The sequence below is a fragment of the Oryctolagus cuniculus genome, chromosome 7 (genome assembly GCF_051225735.1).
Source record: "Oryctolagus cuniculus isolate XC-2025 breed Fujian yellow rabbit chromosome 7, ASM5122573v1, whole genome shotgun sequence".
Taxonomy (NCBI): domain Eukaryota; kingdom Metazoa; phylum Chordata; class Mammalia; order Lagomorpha; family Leporidae; genus Oryctolagus; species Oryctolagus cuniculus.
The window spans coordinates 39,329,997-39,350,399 of NC_142873.1; the positions used below are offsets into that span (position 1 = coordinate 39,329,997).

Below are 20,403 nucleotides of genomic sequence, written 5' to 3' on the forward strand. Positions count from 1 at the left end.
TTTTAAAGCAAAATGTTTTGTAATCTCTGCGTAGCCTTTTCTATGAATTTTTCAAAAATCTTTTGCACTTTTGGACAGAGCCAGTCCTCTCACTCGGAAAGGGGCCTGAGAATGAGCTGGCCTCCTAGGCAGAAAGGGTACTCCCATAGCCAGAGGACGCCGGAAGAGGCAAGGGAGAGGGGCTCCCCGGGACTCCTGGCAGAGGTGGTCCCAGATGCAGCGGTGCACCTGCCCCTGAGCCTCAAAGGAAAGCTCTGGGGATTCAGGAGTGCTGTGACAGCCTCTCATTCAAGGCTCCGCCCAGGAAAGCAGGCTGGGGGGGTGGGATGAGGTCACCCCCTACCCACCTGGCTCCTGCACAGAGGGTCACTGCTCCCCAGGCTGACCTCTCGGGCCTGCAGGTTCTTTGCTGATGAAAGGTCTCTTCTAGCACTGTGACTCTGCTCTGTAAGCTGGTCCAAGGGCCTCCAAGGAGCACGAGTGACCCTGCCAGCCCCCAGGTGGGTGAGGCCACTGCTCCTCTCTCACCTATCTCCTGTCCCTGACCCCAGCTGGACCTTGTGGGCAGTCCTTCATCGAGTCCTTTCCCACCAAGGGATTGGAGGTGACGTCAAAGTGGGGCAAGGATGTTTGATTCTGATTCCCTCCCAGCATCCACAGAGGCTCCTGGGAGACTCCCCACGCCCCCTACCCCCACCTCTGATCACCACGAAGCCCTCGGGGAGCCTCGCAGGAATTCCCCAAATCAGATAGGGCACATCCAGCCAGGTGAGAGCTGCTCCAAGTGTTTACTCTCTAGACTGGCCACTGGATGCCACAAGACCCTGCCCCTCCCCACCCCATGTCCCACCCATGGTGCCCTCAACCCAGCCCCAGGATCGCCTGTTTCTCTCATCCAAGGAAATTCACCCTAGTATCTCTTGGCCCCCAACCCATATGTTATCTCTGATGCTGTGGCAAACATGTCGTCCTGGCTCCTACGATGCCCAGAGCCGTGTGGAGCTCTCCTCTGCCGAGTTTAGTAGTAAGTCTCCCTCTCCAGCCAGCCTGCAGAAGAAAAGACATCAGCATAGAAGGGGCGAGGGCAGAGGGAGGGGAGCAAGGGGAGCGAGGTGGGAGGGAAACACCAAAGACTGGAAGGAGGCCTGGGGTCTGGAATCCAGCAGTGGACCTGGCACAGAGGAGTGGAAGGAGCAAGGTACTGGCGCTGAGGACTCCAGGCCTGGGATCAGGCAAGGAGGTGGGAAGAGAGGCGGTGGGTCTGGAGGAACCAAGCAAGAGGGGAGGGCCCATTAGGAGTCTGGAGACCAGTCAGTCAGAGCAGGGCCCAGGAGACTCACCGCCAGGCCGCTGACGGATGATGAGTTTTCTGATTTCATCGTAGATGAAGATAAGAATGCTGTAGGGAACAGCACAGAACCACCAGGCTATCCTGCAGAGAACAAGAGTCAGTCGGTATGGCTGGAGACCTCAGGGGCCGGAGAAAAGCAGGCGCACTAAACAGTGCACAGGAGTTGGGTGTGTCCACCACTGTGCCCACTCTGTGCCTGAGATAGAGCTGGGGGCTGGAGACAGTGAGGTAAGTAAGACACTGTCCAGCTCTAGCTTAAGGAGGTCAGAGCCTGGGGGGGGGGGAGTGGGGGTAGAGAGGAGAGGAGGGGCTCAAGACAGAAAGAAGCACACAAAGGTGATGATAATATCATACGGTGGAGGTGGAGATTACTGACTGCCTTTTGTGCAGTTGCCGAGGGAGACCTCTGTTTTCTACACACTCCAGGCCTTGCACCTGCAAAGGATGAGTCTATCCGAGACACTCCCCAGACAGCTAGGGTGGAGATATTCTGCCAGGAAATATATATGTAAATGTACACTTTTCCATATTGCAAAAAAAAAAAAAGGGGGACTTTTTTTTTCTTCCTGAACCTCTTCTATAATTAGTGACCAGGATGACGAGCACTGAAGTGGGCTTGAATGACAGACAGAGGCCTAAACCAATAGCCCTGTCCAACACATGTGAAATCTAAAGTTTTCTACTAGCCACACTAGGATGTGTAAAAAGAAGCAAATGAAATTAATTTTAATAATTTTATATAACCCAATATATCCAAAATAACCATTTTTCAACATGTGCTCAATATAGACCTTGCTAACAATTTAGTTTCCATCCTAAGTCTTAGAAATCTTGATGGCATCATCTCAACTCACATACTAAACCCTCAATGGTTAAAATGAGATAGTCCAACCAAAACAAGAGTTGTGTTTAATGGAAATACGTTTTACACTGCTCTAGTTTTAAATTTTAAATAAATTTAAATGAAATTCAATTCCTCAGTCTCTCTAGACATATTTCAAGAGCTCAACAGTCACATACAGACAGTGGCTACTCTATTGGGCAGTACAGGGCCTAAGCCATGCTTCCTTCTGCACACAGGCACACAGCAACTATAAATGTTTATGTACAGATAGTCACTCATTCATTCAGCAGTAATCATATGTCTACCCTGTGTCTGTGTTCTGTATTCGGGAAACAAAAATGTAACCATGTTATCATATAACCATTTTGATCTTTGACATCAAGGAATTCGGGGGCTGGAGAAAAAAAGGTTGAACACAAAATAGGGAATCACAATATTAGGTGCCAGATTCTATGATCTTGATATATACAGAGTATTTGGAAGCACAGGTAACACTCAAATGCATTTGATAATAGCGACGAGAACAAAGCTGCTGTTAAGAAAGCATCTACCATGGCCCGAGTGTGCTCTGTGTTCTATACCTATTTCTATACGTAGGATCCTCACAACTCTCTGAGCTTGTGCAGGTGAAGCTGAGGCACAGAATGGTGCTATACTTGTCCAAGGTCATAGAATAATACATAGTGGAGTTGAGTTTCAAAGCTGGGATTGTTAGTGTCTGATGCCAGCACCAGGGTGTATTAAACATTCATTGCATTGTGTTAAGCATTAAGTAAAACACTTCAGGGGATGGAAAAGTGAAGGAAGTATGCAAATGCATGGCAAACGCATTGGAAGGATACACACTGAGTCATTAACAGAGACTACCCATGCAAGGCTGTGTAGTGGAGATGGAAGTGAAATGGGACTTCTGCTTTTTTCTCCGTAAATTTTTAAGTGCAATTTTTTTTTTCACAAAAGCATAACTAATGTTAAAACAAACCGAAGACCAGGCAGTTGAACAAGGCAAAGTATCAGACAGTAAGCATTCCAGTATGCCCACTCACATATATAGATGCATTAAAACATCTCTGCATAACTACAACAGAACTAGCTAAGCATAAATTAGTCTATTTTTATGGCTACTTCAGCTCCAAGCAGTATGTATTGCACAGCTATACCACACATCTCACAAAAACGCTTTCGTTCTCTGAAAACACCAGTAAGTCTGCTGCATTCGCGTGGCTAGTGGGTTGTGCTCGCTTGCAGAATGCCTAATCCCTTCCTAAGTAAGACCTGATTGTCAGCGCCGTGACAACGTTCTCCCAGAGTCACTGAGTGCAGCCCCACTTATCCAGGCAGGCCCCCTAGCTCACACGCTCTTCCGTGCCCAGAGACTCCCCGACTCGCATCCCCCTTGCCTTACTCACCTGAGTGGGTACATTCGCAGGGCTAGGTCCATGCCTGGAGTGTAGGACAGAAGGGCAGCCAGAAATGTCTCCTCCAGTATCCCAAATATTAGGACCTTGTTTCTGGGAAGAAGCATTTGTGGTTGTGTTGGAGATGAGGAGGAAAGGGCCGGGGGAATGGCTCGTCTCTGTATGTGGGACTGGGAGAATATTGGGGCCACTTGGTGGGTGCTCACTTCATGCCCTGCTGGAAGACCGAGTTGCGCCGGGTCTTGCAGATGATGAGGTCAGCCCACTGCACAACCACGATGCTGATGAAGAAGGCCGTGTGGCAGGTGAACTCTACCACCTTCCGCTGCTCGTAGGTCTGGGGGAGGGCGGGTGGAGAGGAGGCAACGTTGTCAGAAGAGATGTAGACACCTGACCCCCAGGCTGAGTGGGCTCCTCTGCCCACTCCCGCAGCACTTCACACATGTCTGCCTTAGCATCTTCCTGCTGTGTTATGATTTGTGTGTGTCTCCCTTTCCTGAGTGAGAGCCTTCCAGGACAAGGACTTTGTCTTACTCGTCCTAGTGCTCTCCTCCCCATGCTTAGTTCAGTGAATGGCATGAAGCACACGGCTCAGTGGATGCCCAGTCTGTAAGAAGGACAGCGTAGGAGAAGGAAGACAGAGTGGAAGGCGTAGTAAGAATGAGAGGCAGGGCCAGAGGGCCTTGTGAACGCAGAGGGGAAAGGAATGCTGAAAGAGGTGATAGGTGGGAGACATCCATCCATCCATTCATTCATTCACACTTTCCTTATAAGCAACTTAGAGTCTGAGGGGAAGATAAATATGCCAGCAATATCAGAATAATAGGTTACGAAATAGAGATCACATAAGGCCAAGGGATACCAAAGAAGTCCATCTAAATTAGACTCGGAGGGAAAAGCTTATGTTTTAAAAAATGAAGCAGGATGTTTATAAATAACTCATAGAGCAAATGCAAAGTTTGAAAATATGCAGAACTGCATAATAATGAGATAGATATCCAACCTCAGGGGATGTGGTCAAAGTTGGACTTGGAGAGAGCTATGGAGCCTTACGGGATTAGAAAACAAAGGCTGAAAATCAATGAGCCAAGCGTGGAACATGGACCAAGACCAGTCAGCATCTTTATGTGCATCAGATCACACCACTATCTTGCCTTGCAGTCAGCTGCCCTCACCTGCACCTCTCCCTAGCATCCCTATTACTCTTCTCCTGCTCCTGTCCTCATTTTTATCCCCTCTACTACTTGTGATTTCTCTGCAATCTTAATTTCAAGTACCCCTTCCTCTCTTTCTTTCTCTTTAACCACCATCTTCATCTTTGTATCACACTCAAATATCTCAATTGGAACATTTCTTGAATTCCCTGGAACTTAAACTCCATTGCCCCAGTATGTTATATTTCTGCTTATCATCAGTCTCCCCTCCTCTTGTCCACCCCGTAATAGAAATAAGCTCCATGAGAGCAGTGACATAGTCATGACTGTTTGCTACCATACGCCCAGGGCCTAGAACTGTACTTGGTATGTAGGAGATGCTCAACAAGTATTTGCCGAATGAATGAATAAAAGGGTCATCCGTGGAATTGCTAATGAGAGATTTAGAAGGGAAGGTACAATCATGCTTCCAGCAGTGTTGGGTGTACTCCTCGGGTGGGCAGCCCACACTAGGTGATCTGAAAACTACAATAGTGGAAGAGACAGGGACTCACTCTGCTTTTATTGAGTTCATTCCTCAAAGCAACTGTTCTCATGCATTTTTGTAACACCTCATGATCTCTTCAGTGTGCAAGGAGAATTCTTGTTACCTCAAATTACTTTGAAATTATGTTTAGTTTATTATAAATACATACATGTCTCAGTGTGTCTGGCAGCAGGGAGGAGGTGTCATGCCATAAAATGAACAAGGGCCAGGGGCCTGCACTGTGGTACAGTGGGTTAAGCTGCTGCCTTGGACAATGTTATCCTATATCAGAATGCTGGTTCAAGTCTCAGCTACTCTGCTTAGCCACTAGGAAGGCAACAAAAGGTGGCCCATTTTCTTGGGCCCCTGCCACCCATGTGTAAGACTTGCATAGAGTTCCTGGCTCCTGGCTGTACTGTTGCAGCCTTTTGGAGTAAATCAGTAGGTAGAAGATTATCTCTGTCTCTCTTGCCCTGCCTTTGGGTCTCCCATGTGGATGCAGGGGCCCAAGCACTTAGGCCATCCTCTGCTGCTTTCCCAGGTGCATCAGCAGGAAGCTGGATCAGAAATGGAGAAGCTGCAGATGGTGGCTTAGCCCATTATGCCACAGCACCATCCCAGCCCTGACTTTCAAGTAAATAAACAAATCTTAAAAACAAACAAAAACTAAAAGGCTACAGTTGAGGATTGAAGATACATTGGCAGGGTGCACAGCAATGGGGACTTTGGGCATCTTCAGAGCCTGGAACAGCTGGAAATATCGACTTCTGATGGCCTCATGAGACAGGTCACAGAAGTCAAGTGTGCATATGGGCATGCTCCCAAAACCTCAGAAGACATGTTTCAGAAACCTGCAATTAGCTTGGTGTGGAGGCATCTGGTGAAGCAGAGAAGACCTGGGCACGGAATCACAAGTTTAGACTTCCAGTCCAGCTCTTCTACGGATGCGCTGTGGTACTCTCAGTGAGTCACTAAATGTTCGAGATGTAGTCTCCTCAGTTACAGAAGGTTGGGTTCTATGGCAATAGACCAAGTGTCCGCTATAGTTCAAGTATGACTTGGTGTCACATCTCCCAGTGTCTTAGATGGGGATGTGAGTGCTCACAGACACACAGAAAGCACACTCACTAAAGTTCTTGAACACACATGGTTGGGGAGAAGGTTCAGTTTGAGCCTTGCTCATCTTGGATGTCAACAAAGACTGCTACAGAGGCATCCTCTAGATTTACAAGGCTTAGAGTGATGAGATCAAGAGTAAACAAAAGTTTCAGATTTTAAATCCTATTGTTTGAATAGGAAGGGAAGGAGATGTAAAAGAGGACCCAGCATTCATTTCTGGGACAACCATGGTTCAAACCTGAAAAACAGAAATCAGCCTGGAGAAGTTGATGTGACAAAGAACACCTCCATGTCCAAGGAAGTTGATGGATCTAGCAGGATAAAGACATTTGACCAATGGTAGAAGCAAATAAAAATGAGGGTATTGGAAGCAGGAGACTATTTGCAGATATGATTGGAGATTGAGGGCAAACATTAGAATGCTCATATAGGACTGAAGATGAGGTATCAACTCTTATGTCTCCACCCTCAACTCTTCCAAAATTTGCCAACCCCACTCATTCATCACCATCTATTCCCCTGCCCTGTCTACTCACCCACTGCTGCCCATAGCTGTCTTCCAAGTCATTTAAGAATCGATCATCCCAGTCTAAGCGGATACCCAGTAGGTCGAAAGGCTTAAAACCATTTTCAGCCAGGATCACAAAGTAGGTGAAGAATCCAGCCAGAGCCTGGATCATCCCTGTGAGTGAGAGTTGCAGGACAGTGGAACCTAGTTCAGACAAGGGCCCCAAAGGCAGATCACAGAGGCTGCTAACTGGCTAGGTGTGCATCTGAGCTGTGGGCATGTGTCTGGTTGAAGGGTTTTTCCATCAACAAACAGTCTGATCTTCCTCTTTCTGTTTCCAAGCCCTGACAGTTTCCTCTAAATTCTAACACAGAGTCATCTTTGAATTATGTAATCTTAAAAACCCATGCCCTTTCCAAATTGAGTGACAGCTGGGCTCTGCATTTTCCATTTTCTCTGCCATTTGGACACTTAGTTGGTGCTGTCCTCTCCTCATGTCTTCTGTCTGCCTCTTACCTCTCCCTTGGTCAAACCTCTGTCCCCCATGCCTGGACCAGAGCAATAGCTGATGTGAGGGTTTGGCTACCAACTACAGGGCTATGCACTGTACAGATGCTGTGTGGACATAGATATTCACAACAGCTCCAAACTATTATTTATATTCTAACTGAAACATAAAAAGATTTAGTCATTGTCCACAGTGTATGGGTAATAAGTGGTAATAATGACGAGTCCAACCCCTAAATCTGTACTTTTTCTAGGTGTCCCCTTCCCCTAAATATTAGGATGCTCTCTCTCTCTCTCTCTCTCTCTCTTTTAAATTTATTTATTTACTTATTTGAAAGAGTTACACGGAGAAAGAAGGAGAGGCAGAGAGAGAGAAAGAGAGGGCTTCCATCTGCTGGTTCACTCCCTAATTGGCTGCAATGTCCAGAGCTGCACCAGGAGCCAGGAGCTTCTTCTGGGTCTCCCACGTGGGTGCAGGGGCCCAAGGACTTGAGCCATCTTCTACTGCTTTCCCAGGCCATAGCAGAGAGCTGGATCGGAAGTGGAACAGCCGGGGCTCAAATCAAGGATCCTGTCTCTTGTGCCTCATCTTTTCCCAGTCCGTCCCTCACCCTACTCCCTGGAACACTTCTCTGTACTTGGCAGCTCAAGTACAAAAACCTCTACTGGCTCTCAAATATCTTTCGAGGCTGGCCGCGATATGGACTATGCCTAAATGTACAGCCTTATTCCACTACTCTTTTGATCAAGACTAGGGGCATCACAAGACTGGTTTCTTCCCTCTTCTCTAATCAGGCCATGAGAATCTCCTCTCTCCACTGGTCTCGCACACCTGACCACACACAAAAATTTAAGTCCTATTTTCACCATAAAGCCTCTCTCATCTCATTCCCCTAATTGTGTTGTGCTCCTGGTATGTTAGGAGTCTAAACTTATTATTGAGGACTTGGAAAGATATTGTTACATATATTGCTTCTTTTTTTATATTGGACTGTAAAATCAAGAACGGATCAGAGATCATGGGGTTCTTTGTGTTCCTAGGGCCTAACACAGCCTATAGAGAAAGTGTCTCCCTGACTTCCAAGCTGAGATGGCTCCAAGGACAGGCAGGGGCCACCATGCCCCTCTCCCTCACCCCCTCACGCCTCTGGCCGCACCGATCTGTCCGTAGGCCATGCCGATGAGTCGGTTGTTCACGAGATTTTCAGTCTTTGGGTTCCGTGGAAGCCTCTTCATGATGTCACTCTCGGCTGATTCATAAGCCAGGGAGATAGCAGGGACCTGAAGGGTGGAGGGAGGGAACGACAGGGCCACAAACTCAGAAGGACACTCACAAACAACCCCAGTTCTGCCCTCTCCTTTGACGCTGATTTTTCCTTGTCCTCCGTCCATCCCAGGAGTTCTGAGAGCCAGGTCCCAGGTTGGGCCTCACCATGTCGGTGCCCAGGTCGATGCAGAGGATGGTCACGGTGCCCAGGGGCAGGGGGATGCTGAGGACGACAAACATCAGGAAGGGCGTGATCTCGGGGATGTTGCTGGTCAGGGTGTAGGCGATGGATTTCTTCAGGTTGTCAAAGATCAGGCGACCTGGGGGCGGGGGACCAGCCTTCCATGAGAAGCATGGAGAGGACACTCCTCCCAAAACTCAGCTCCTGGACAGAGAGACCACTAGGGAGAAGTGTCACAGTTCACCGGAGGGTCTGGGGATCCTAGACCCTGGAGGTCCCAGTTTTCTTTCTAGATTGTGTGACTATAAACGAGAGTGATAATTCAGTAGCAGGCCCTGTCTGTGTACTCTTTGTTTTTGGAGTCAACAAGGCTATGGTTATCTGAGCTCTGAAAATTAAGCAGGGCTGGGCCTGGATAATCCGGAGATGTCCGAGAATGCCAGCATAAAAGCCTTTGTAAAATGAAGGCTGAGGTGGAAAGAGCTGGATCTTGGGACAGGCTTGGGTTCAAATCCCATCTTCTACCATAACTAGCATGTGACCTTGGGCTCTGCTTATCTCCCTGACTTTCACTCCTGCCTTGCAAAATTGCTGAGTCCTTCTCTGATGGCCCTATAGGTGACGTGCTCCTCCCCTGCACGCCCAGCCTTTATTTTTTCCTACAGGACTTCCCTCCATCTAATTTACTATGCAATTTACTTATGTTATTGTACCCCCACCCCCAAAGTTCAAGTTCTAAGAGAGCAAGGATTTGTATCCTTTTTATGCCTACTGTTATATCCATAGCATCCAGAATAGTGCCCAGGACATAATCTGAGCTCAAAAGCTCAGATTATGAATTGAATTGATTGGACATAAAATATTGAGCAAATTGGCAGGATCATAGCAAGTTTCAACAAAGTGGTAACCATTATTATTATGTGGATGTGATATGTTTTAGTAGGATAGCTATAGGCACAAGGCAGGGAGCCTGGGCTACAAATCTCCTGTTTGCCTATGGGCATGCTGTTCAGAGGTCTCTGGGAAAGAGGCTGCTTAGTGGGGCTCCTGCAATCAGTTCATAGATCAGGCTCTGGCTGATCTGGAGGGGTTATCATCCTTCAGGTAGCACGTTCCTTGAGTGTATCCTGAAGACTGCAGATCGCAGAGGTGTGGTTACATGGCTACATCTTGGAATTTGCCATTAGACCCACATGAATCCCAGTGGAAGATGACGCTATACTGTACCAGAGCCCCAGTCTCCCTGGCAAAACTGGACTTCTCATGATCTCAAAAGAAAGGACACCAGATAGTGATGTTCTTAGGACTAGCTGAATTTACTTTGCAAAACTGTGTCTTACAGTGATATTTGTCTATATAGGGTCATGGAGATTGGATTGACAGGCAAATATACACTACACACAAGATATGATAGGAAAATGTACAGCAACTCCCACGTGAGTCCAGAGGTCAAGTCCCAACCCTGGGTACCCTGCTTCCTCACCCTCCTCCACGCCCGTGACGATGGAGGCAAAGTTGTCATCTAGCAGGATCATGTCCGCTGCCTGCTTCGAGACATCAGAGCCAGTGATGCCCATGGCAATGCCGATGTCCGCCTTCTTCAGCGCGGGGGAGTCGTTCACCCCATCACCCGTCACCGCCACAATGGCTCCCTGGGGGAAATCCAGGCCACAGGCGTGAAATAATTAGTGTGTCAGATTCAAGACCTGTTTCAAAGATCAGCTGGATTTCAGCTTCCCTTACTTGTTGATGCAAACCTGCTTGATCTTGGAAGGACCCTGGCCATTCCCTAGAGCCTCAGAGAGCTGCCAAGATGAAGGCCACCACGCACGTTCCAGGTGGGATGCTCTCTGGAATCTCTTCCAGCCCAGCCCCCACGTTCCCCTGCCTGAAATGGGGCTGGTGCTGCCAGGTTCCCCGGGCCCCTTTGCCTCCCTTACCAGCCTCTGACATCCCTCTACGATGATGAGCTTCTGCTGCGGGGAGGTCCGAGCAAACACAATCTCGGTGTGGTTTTTAAGGATGTGGTCAAGCTGCTGTGAGTTCATGTCCTTTAGTTCTGAGCCGTGCACCACGATGGCTTTGACAGCCCTGAGGGAAGAGAATTTCGAAAGCCTGGTTGTGAGAGTTGAGAATTCACCAGGGACTGCAGGGCCCTCCAACTGGCTTCTGCAACTTCCTGTTTTCTTCTTTCAACCCAGCGTCCCCCGATGTCCCCAGGCATCCACTGTGCCCACACAGACACATTCCATTCTCTCTCCTCTTTGGCCAAATGCTCCTCCCTGGCAGATTGAGGTGGTTATCTCCCTGGTATGTTTTACTTTGTAGCGTATAAACCCCACACATCCTACCTACTGAAGAAGACTCAAGAACTTCAGTGCATGGGGTCTGGGTGGAGAGAGGGAAAAGTGGCAAATCTGTGTTCTCTTGGGGTCTCACCTGGTATCCACTTGTGTGACAGGAATCCTGAGCCGGGCAGCAATGTCCTCTGCTGTCTCAGAGCCTTCAGAGATGATGCCCACACCCTTGGCAATGGCCTTGGCTGTAATGGGATGGTCACCTGTCACCATGATCACCTGGAGTGGCAAGGGGAGAAGAGGAGCAGAATCATTTTCTGAGAAGCCTTGGTTGCTTCATCTTTCTCCTCTAAGAACGAATAGATTAATGCTTTCATTCAACCAAGTTTTGGTAGCTCATTCCCAAGAACTTGTGGTATAGACCAAAAACCTTGGTACTGTGGCTTCAACACTGAGAGAGGGTCAGGACCATCAGACCACAAAATATAGGATGGTTTCAGTTCCTGGAAATAAGTCAGAGATTTGGCGGATGGGGGGTTACTGTATTCACAATTTCATTTCATTGTTTCCAAGACTATTCTGCTTCCTGAAGCACAAAGACAGAAACATCTACAGATAAAACATCTACAGATAGAACGTCTGGGACACCGATCTACTTGCAAAGTTCATTCAGATCCTCACTCTACCTCTGTTTTCTTCGTGGTCTCACTCTGCCTCTCAGTTCCAACTCATTTTCAGACACCTGATACCTGGTCTTGTCCCATTCCCACACAAAGACCAAGTGCCCAAGTTCTGTGCTTGCAGAGGATCCTGCTCTTTGGACGTCAGCATCCATCGTTTTCTGTTTGGTGATTGCTTGCTTGTCCTTCCCCACTGAACTGGAGAGCTCTGCAAGGGTGGGGTCTTTGTCAAGTTTCCTGCCCGCAACATCACATCCAGCACACAGGAAGCCATCAAGAGATAACTGTCAAATGGAGGAACAGATGCTAACAGGATCCACGCCCCTGGTTCCCAAGTGCTCTGCAGGCACATCACTTTTCCAGCTCTGATTGGAGGGAAAAGGAAACCAACTGTGGCCAAATTATCTGCCTGCCTTCAGAACACAAGTCCTGGAAAGGTCAGTCTGTTTGCTTAGCATAAAGCATAAAATTCAGCCTTGAAAAAGTCTCTCCCGAAGTATCAACTAAGGAGTTTCATGAACCCTGGTCATTCTACACTGACTAACCTGACAGTAGAAGGAGATAGTGAAGGGCTAACGAAACCGTGGTTACGAGAGACATAGTAAAATGGCACTGAGCTGTTTCAACCACTGCTTTTGAGTGTTCTGGCTGGGTAGGGCACTGGATCCTCACAAGCATAGCGGGGGGTGCCCAGTAAGTGGCGAGGATTCAGCAGGGACCTGCCTAGAAGGTTGCCTTCCAGGTACAGTTCCCATTGGGCCCTTAGCGATGCTGCTCAGGCTTCCAGGGCCCTGACAACTTCTCAGCGGCTCATCAGTGGTGACCTAGGACCTGTTAGACAAGGCACGGTGGCATCCTCACTGACCATTCAAAATGGACTGGACCACATTCATTCTGACCACTCAAAATGGACTGTTCTAGGGTAGCTTTCAGCAGCATCACCTCCATGCCAAGCCAGCCAAATCAAAACATGAAGTCCATCACCCCCAGGAGCGAGTTCCGAGGGCACAGTTTCCCCAGGCACTGAGATGCACCCATACAATAGAAGCGCACTTACACAGAGAATGCGTCCTTTGAGATAAAGGGCATCTAGCAGTTTCTCGCATTCATCCAGCACTAAAGGAATTTCACTTGCAGCTTCTCGGTGCTGACTGCACCTCTGCCACTCCCACGCAGCCTTGGAAACTGCCCTCTTGTTCCCTGCTACCCTCTTCCCCCAGATTGGACTCATCTGAAAGAAACTGCAGTGTTGATAAAGAAACCACAGGCTCTCCCGACAGCACTCAAAGCCTGGCTGCAGTTCTTAGAGGGAAGCCAGATTCAGAGCAAGAGCCAAATACCTTCCTGCTACCGAGAGTCTCAGTGACAACGATAATGGGGTCATTAAAAATTTTTTTAAATCACATTTGCTCCAAAGTACTGAGCACACGGCTGCCTGGGAACTCCCAGTCCCCCAGTGACTTCTTTGGGAAACTTTGGCTGCCAGGGACCTGTTATGCAACCTCTTTCACTCAGCAGCCTTGTAGCATGTGTCAGCTCTGTGCCAATGCCGTTGCAGAGACGGCCCTGGGAGGGCCCACCCCACCCCACCCTACGGGAAAGCTCCTGTGAGTCTGTTCTAGACTGTCCTCTTGCAAGGATGGTGCCGTGTGTGCGTCTTCCACTTCCCAGTTCCCCACCAAGTGCAGCAAGCTCCTGTCCTTTAAGTGTGCAGAGGGTAAACTTGTGCAAACTTGTGCTGGGAGCAGGGATGGACCAGAAGGCACTGAGGCCTCCCACTGCAGCTCCTGGCCTGTGGCCTCCTCAGAGTCCTCTTCAGACCATCACGAGCCGGCTCTGCCTCAGCCTGTGGTACCCTCTTGCCCTATAGTTACCCTGAATGAAACCAACCCCTCGGGTATGGTGCTGTGACACAGTGGGTTAAAGCCCTGGCCTGCAGCGCTGGCATCCTGTATGGGCACTGATTTCAGTTCTGGCTGCTCCACTTCTGATCCAGCTCCCTGCTAATGCACTGGGAAAGCAGCAGAAGATGGTCCAAGCGCTTGGGCCCCTGCACCCAGTGGGACACCCGGAAGAAGCTCCTGGTTCCTGGCTTTGGATCGGCTCAGCTCTGACCATTGCGGCCATTTGGGGAGTGAACCAGTGGATGGAAGGTCTCTCTCTCTTTCTCTCTCTCTCCCTTTCTCACTCTCTTGCTCTCCCCCTCTCTCTGTAACTCTTTCAAATAAGTGAAAATAAAATATATATAAAAAAAACTGCAAAATACCCACAAAAAACCCAACCCTTCTCACTGCTGTTAGGGCCTCCCCCACTGTCCCTACAGTCGTGACCCTCTTGCCCAGCTCCCAGCTGTGATCCATGTAAACCCCTCCCTCGAGTTTTTCCTCATTCCACCTGCTTACTCAGAGCTCAGAACACTGATGTGAGCCCCTTCTCACAGCACAGCATGGTAGTTTATGAACTGTGGGGGACCAGGAAGATAACTTGGCTTCCCCGAGCTGATGAGGTATGGTTCTGCTGTCTCTGAGAAGAGCTGGGCTATGGCGTGAATATGAAACTCACTCGTCACAATCTCCTACATCCAGGCCCTGGTTCCCTCTCGGTGGTCCGTCCTTGAACCTGGACGGATCCCGTGACAAACTGCCAGCGCCACAAGTCTACTCGAAAGCTGGCTACAACAGGGAACCATCCATTGGTTCACTTTCCAAATGCCTATGTCAGACAGGGCTCCATCAGGCCGAAGCCAGGAGCCAGGAATGCCATCTGGGTCTCCACATGGGTGTTAGGAACCCAAGGACTTGGGCCATCATCTGCTGTCTCCCAGGTGCATCAGCAGCAAGCTGGCTCAGGAGCAGACAGGACTCCAGAGTGAAGGCTTTCCAAGCAGTGGCTTAGCCTGATGCACTGCAATGGCCACACCTCCAGCAAAGCTTTAAAATACAGAGGCCTGGCGCCAGTGCTGTGGCGAGTGGGTAAAGCCTCCACCTGCAGTGCTGGCATCCCATGTGGGTGCCGGTTCAAGTCCTGGATGCTCCATTTCTGATCCAGCTCTCTGCTATGGCCTGGGAAAGCAGTAGAATATGGCTCAAGTCCTTGGGCCCCTGCGTTCAAATGGGAGACCCAGAAGAAGCTCCTGGCTCCTGGCTTTGGATTGGCACAGCTCCCACCATTGCGGCCATTTGGGGAGTGAACCAGCAGATGGAAGATTTCTCTCTCTCTCGCTCTCTCTCTCTCTCTGCCTCTGCCTCTTGGCAACTCTCTGCCTTTCAAATAAGTAAACAGGCCTGGGACCTATACAAAGAGTTTCTAATTTAATAAGTCTCAGTTGTGGCCTGGATACCAAATTTGCAAAACTTCCCTGCTGGCTCTAATGTTCAGTGCAGGATAGGATTCTAACCACTGAAGGAAGTTAATATTAGATGTCTCTTAAGACTAACAATCATGGGCTCAAGGAGGCAGAAGTCATTTCAGCTAAATCAAGATTTTTAAGCACCTACTCCTCCCTTCAAGTCTTTCTGTTTGCTGCTCCACCTCGTGACAGGCGATGGCTTCTGGGGTGGGCAGGTGTTTACCTTAATCCCCGCACTGCGACACTTGCTCACAGCATCAGGCACTGCAGCTCGGGGAGGGTCAATCATGGATATGAGGCCCACGAAACACAGGTGATCCATGGAAAAATTAATTTCATCTGTATTGAAGGGGAATCCCTTTGCGTACATGCTGGGCAGATTCAAGAAGCAGAACCCTGGAGAGACAGAGGGACAGTAGTCACACGGCTCTCCCGGGCTCCTCACCCCACCGATGGCAACCATCGCCATGTCATTCTCTCCAGGCTCCTCACCTAGCACGCGCTCCCCCAGGCCCCCCAGTTCTAAGTAGGCGTTTTGGAAGGCAGCCGCCATTTCCTCATCCATTGGGTACTCCTGCCCATTCAGAAGGAAGGTAGAGCAGAACTCCAAGATCCTCTCGGGAGCGCCCTTCATCATCAGGACGTGGGTCTGCGAGCTGTCCTCCCGAAGGTGGATGGACACCTAGGGAGGAGAGGGAGCAACGATGGGACAGGAGGAGAGCACCGGGTCACGGGCACAAGGCAAGGGCAGGCAGGCAGCCAGCTTCCTACCACCCATTTCCTTCGTCTTCCCCTGCCCCAGTCAAATCCGACATTGAGCCCAGCCCTTCCTTCTGTCTTTCCAGGAAACCCCAGCCTGGTAGTGTTTGCAGGGGGAATCTCTACTATCTTTGCAGCCAGACTGAGGGCAGAACCAAGCAGTCCTGCTCTCTTCCTGCAGCCTTGCTGCCTGGCGGGCTGGAAAGCAGTAGTGTGGCGGAGCAGCCGGCAGAGCAGGCAGGTCTGTGTCCCAGGGCCAGGAGAATGCTTCATTAGCTTTGTGACCTCAGGCCAATCCCATTAACCTTGCAAGACTTTAGTTCCTTTAATAAAATGTCAAAGGTTCTGCCTTGCCTACTTCATTGGGTTTTTATGAGAGAGCTGTAAAAAAAAACTTTGAAAGCTGTGAAGCACCATCCAAAAATAAGTCAGCCGTTCCAGGGCCCTAAAAGCGAGGGAAGGCCCGAGACGAGCTGGCTGGTCCGCTTGCAGGGGTCAGGGTAGGTGTGGGGTGGGGAGGGGTGCATTCATCAAGTGAACCTGAAGAGACCACAAGCAACAAGGAAAGCAATACGACTGGTTGAGGTTTTGTGTTTTCTCTTGATCTCTGATCTCTGAAAAGGCCCTCTCTCTGGGATTCCTCCTGGGACTGATAGGAAACGCAGGACGGCAACCAATTTCCATGGAGAGGACGTGGGAGGGCTGGGGAGGCCAGACCTCACTGTCCGAAGGGTCGGCAGAGTGGGAATTTGGTGCATCAGCCGTGGATACAAGTGTTTCACCAGAAACTATGCAGTTTCGTCCAGAGTATGCGTAAGCGGTTAAGAGGCTAACCTGAGCTCCTTTATGCAGAAAGCTGTAAAAAGCTTAAACAGTTCAGCTTTCTGAGTGCTCAATAAATATTTGCTGAATGAGTGGAAGACCTGGAAGTGATGGCAAGACCTATTTAAGCTGGTAACTTGGTCCCAGAAACATCACATCGCGATGGAAAATTACGTTAAAAAAAAAAAAAAGGTGAAAGTACACATCTGGAAATGCCAGAACAAAGAATCTTCTTTGCCCCATTTTGATTTGAGAGAAGGAATGAGACAGCTTTGCAAACGACCAGCAGCTAAGATGTCCCTAGCGAAGCCTGGAGTCCCTACCCTGGAGCAATGCCTGCCAGAGCCAGGGGCCGTGGGCTGGCCTGTCACCCTTGGTGTACCACAGGGGACAATTCTGCCATTTGAGCTCGGTATTCAATAGCTCCGAACAAGCACTAACATAGTCATTTTGGGGAATGTTGCTATTTGTTGGTCGTCTCCGCAGATGCTGCGATTATGTTTTGCTTTTATTTTGAACCATGTGGAGGGAGAGGTACCTAGCTCTTTCCAAAGGTTTACTAGAGCCCTGCCAAGCCACAAAATTCCTGTCTGGTTAGAGAGGCCACTAAATGTCAGAAAAAATGGAAATAAATTTACAGTTTGGGCTTTGGAGGTTTACTTTATTACACTGGCTAAAAACCAGTCGAGACAGAAAAGTATGAACTGATTTGACTGTTACTCAGCGTTTAATATGAAAATATAGATAACTGAGGTTTCAAGAAATCTATGTAGAATGTGTTTTTTCTTAAGAGCTCTTCAGACAGAAAAGCAAAACTCAGCGACTTGGGAGCCTCCTCTGCTCGCAGTAGCGCACAGAGCCGCAGGATCCACTCCCAGAGTGAGCCACGAGTGCCCACAAGGACTCAGACCTTACCTGATAGGGCTCCAGCCACCCCAAAGCTGCTGTTCCCTCCTTTCTACCATAGTCCTCACCTCAGAGTCTGCCAGGAGTCCCACTCGGGAGGGAAGTACCGTCTTTGCTGTCTCTCTGTGCATGTTATTGTTAGCGCCACCACTGTCCCTTACCCAGCATTCCCCATTCTCTGGCCTACTCCCCACCTGGATAATGGGTCAAAATGTCCCTGAGAAAGAAAACATTCCACAGACATGCTGGAGACCCCTGATCGCCACCTGCTGAACAGCTGCTGGAATTGCAGGCATGGAACCGCAGGACGTAATTGTGATTGAAATAAGATGTCTTGCAAATGGAACCTTACTCAAATCTCACTGTAGAGATGGCGGTGCCTCCTAATAGCTTACATCACTCTGCCACGGCCTGCACCAACCAGCCTTAGACATCCCCGTACGACTTGCCATCTCCATGAGCGTGCGGGCTCAGAGCTCTGCTTAGGACTGAACGCCTCTCCCTTCTTCACCTCTTCGCTCTCCCTTGGGGTGAGCCTTCCTCCTAATTGGGCCCCTAGTTCACTGTGCTGTTTTACTGCTCAGAGATGCAGTTGGAGGCGTCTTTGTGGGGTTTGTACCTGGTACTTATTGGTAGAATTAAAGGGAATCTCCGCCACCTTGGGGCTTTTCTCTCTCATCTCCGTCACAGAGCTGTACGTCTGCTCGATGAACTTGAGCAGGGCCGACTCAGAAGCATCACCTGTCGTTGACCGCTGCCCAGGTGGGGTTTGCATAGTAAGTCCCGGGGCACATTACCTGGGCCTGGAGTTTACCTGTGTTGACAAGGGTGGGGCAGAATGGGGAGGGGAGGCCCCTGGGGGGAAATTGCTGAGCATAAACAAAGAGATTTTTGGGGGAGAGGGAGGGTTACACCCTGGACACTGAGGTCCCCTCGCCTCCCTTTAGTCCCAACACCTTAGCTATGGGCAGGTGCTCCTGGTTGGTTTTAAAGTCAGCCCGGTTGCAGAGGCCAGCAATTCGGGCCAGGACAGACCAGGTATCAGAGCCCTTGGCAAAAGTTTTCCCTAGGGAGAAAGAGCAGAAGAATTATGAGCAGCGGCTGGGGGTTATCCTTGTCCTGTTTTGTGTGGAGGTGACATTTTCTTCCCTCCATACCTCCCCTCTCTCCACTCCACTTTTCAGTTCTTGTCTCTTTGTGGGGACTCACTATCCTATCAGCTCAGTCATCACAGCCCCAAATCCTTCCACTCTGGCCCAAGACCAAGACCAAGACCAAGACCACTAATCACCGATCTGTTCTTCGCTGGTATCTGCTTCATACACGGTCTTATCAAACCACAAGTGGGCGACGGTCATGCGGTTCTGGGTAAGGGTGCCCGTCTTGTCCGAGCAGATGGTGGAGGTGGAGCCCAGCGTCTCCACAGCCTCCAGGTTCTTCACCAAGCAGTTCTTCCGCGCCATGCGCTTGGCTGTCAGGGTCAGGCACACCTAAACCCATGAAGGAGACAGATACGAAGGAGATGCACTACTCAGGCCATTGGGCATTTTGGAAATTTTTTTTTTTTTTTTGACAGGCAGAGTGGACAGTGAGAGAGAGAGAGACAGAGAGAAAGGTCTCCCTTTTGCCGTTGGTTCACCCTCCAATGGCCGCCACGGCTGGCGCTCTGCGGCCGGCACATTGCGCTGATCTGAAGCCAGGAGCCAGGTGCTTCTCCTGGTCTCCCATGTGGGTGCAGGGCCCAAGGACTTGGGCCATCCTCCACTGCACTCCCTGGCCACAGCAGAGAGCTGGCCTGGAAGAGGGCAACCAGGACAGAATCTGGCGCCCTGACCAGGACTAGAACCCGGTGTGCCGGCACCGCAAGGTGGAGGATTAGTCTAGTCAGCCGCGGCGCCGGCCAGGAAATGTGGTTTTTTATTGCCATTTAATATTTTTTGTACTTATTTCCCTTATGTCCACATCTATGCTTTAGAACCCATGGCTGTGGTAAAGGAAAATAGGGAAGAGATGTTGCTTTGTGCTTTATAGCAAGAGTTTTTGTTTTATTTTTAGTGTATCCCCCTCCCGGGGTGTCACAGACCCTCCTTATCCTCCTGGAATATTCCTCTCCCTGGGATTGTCTGCTATCCAGCAGCCTCTGTTTCAGTGAAGGTCAGGCCCTGCCTTGTTCTAAAGTCCAGTGTTTCTGGGGACCATGTAGGCAGCTCTTTGTTGGCTGTGGTTGACAATGCGAGAGATACAGGACGGGCTGTACCAAGAGCTTTTTAAAAATGGGGAGAATGATGACACTGGGAAGGATTATCAAGACATTGGAGATGACTCAAGAAATCATTAAAATCAAATTCATAAATTCAGTGTAAGGGATAAGATTGTTTTCAAAACTAAGAAATTTTAAGGTTATGCCTTATGCATGTACAGAATTCTAATCATAGGATTATAACATTCTTACAAAATATCATTAGGCCTGAATTTTTTAGGCCATTGGTTCACCCTCCAATGTCCTCCGCGGCCGGCGCGCTGCGGCCGGTGCATCGCGCTGATCTGAAGCCAAGAGCCAGGTGCTTCTCCTGGTCTCCCATGGGGTGCAGGGCCCAAGCACTTGGGCCATCCTCCACTGCACTCCCGGGCCAAAGCAGAGAGCTGGCCTGGAAGAGGGGCAACTGGGACAGAATCCGGCGCCCCAACTGGGTCTAGAACCCGGTGTGCCGGCGC

At 49.5% G+C, this 20,403-nt stretch overlaps 1 protein-coding gene across 6 annotated transcripts in view; it reads right to left on the bottom strand.

The window, feature by feature from the left end:
* Nucleotides 1–769: 769 nt before the first annotated feature.
* ATP1A4 (ATPase Na+/K+ transporting subunit alpha 4) overlaps nucleotides 770–20,403 on the bottom strand; it is a 33,888-nt gene continuing 14,254 nt past the window's right edge. For 2 of the 6 annotated variants that reach the window (XM_002715242.6, XM_089299727.1), the window contains 15 exons: nucleotides 18,980–19,178; nucleotides 18,645–18,754; nucleotides 18,308–18,442; nucleotides 15,694–15,883; nucleotides 15,425–15,597; nucleotides 11,315–11,451; nucleotides 10,816–10,966; nucleotides 10,359–10,527; nucleotides 8,860–9,014; nucleotides 8,585–8,708; nucleotides 6,949–7,094; nucleotides 3,820–3,950; nucleotides 3,605–3,706; nucleotides 1,341–1,432; nucleotides 770–1,047 (listed from right to left, as the gene is read on the bottom strand). In XM_002715242.6, coding sequence (XP_002715288.3) covers nucleotides 1,019–1,047; nucleotides 1,341–1,432; nucleotides 3,605–3,706; nucleotides 3,820–3,950; nucleotides 6,949–7,094; nucleotides 8,585–8,708; nucleotides 8,860–9,014; nucleotides 10,359–10,527; nucleotides 10,816–10,966; nucleotides 11,315–11,451; nucleotides 15,425–15,597; nucleotides 15,694–15,883; nucleotides 18,308–18,442; nucleotides 18,645–18,754; nucleotides 18,980–19,178 — 2,043 coding nt within the window. In that variant the 3' untranslated portion in view covers nucleotides 770–1,018. Of the gene's footprint in view, nucleotides 1,048–1,340; nucleotides 1,433–3,604; nucleotides 3,707–3,819; nucleotides 3,951–6,948; nucleotides 7,095–8,584; nucleotides 8,709–8,859; nucleotides 9,015–10,358; nucleotides 10,528–10,815; nucleotides 10,967–11,314; nucleotides 11,452–12,909; nucleotides 14,050–15,424; nucleotides 15,598–15,693; nucleotides 15,884–18,307; nucleotides 18,443–18,644; nucleotides 18,763–18,979; nucleotides 19,179–20,403 lie in introns of those variants that run through there. The other 4 variants (XM_089299729.1, XM_089299728.1, XM_089299730.1 and 1 more) reach the window with 4 other exon arrangements.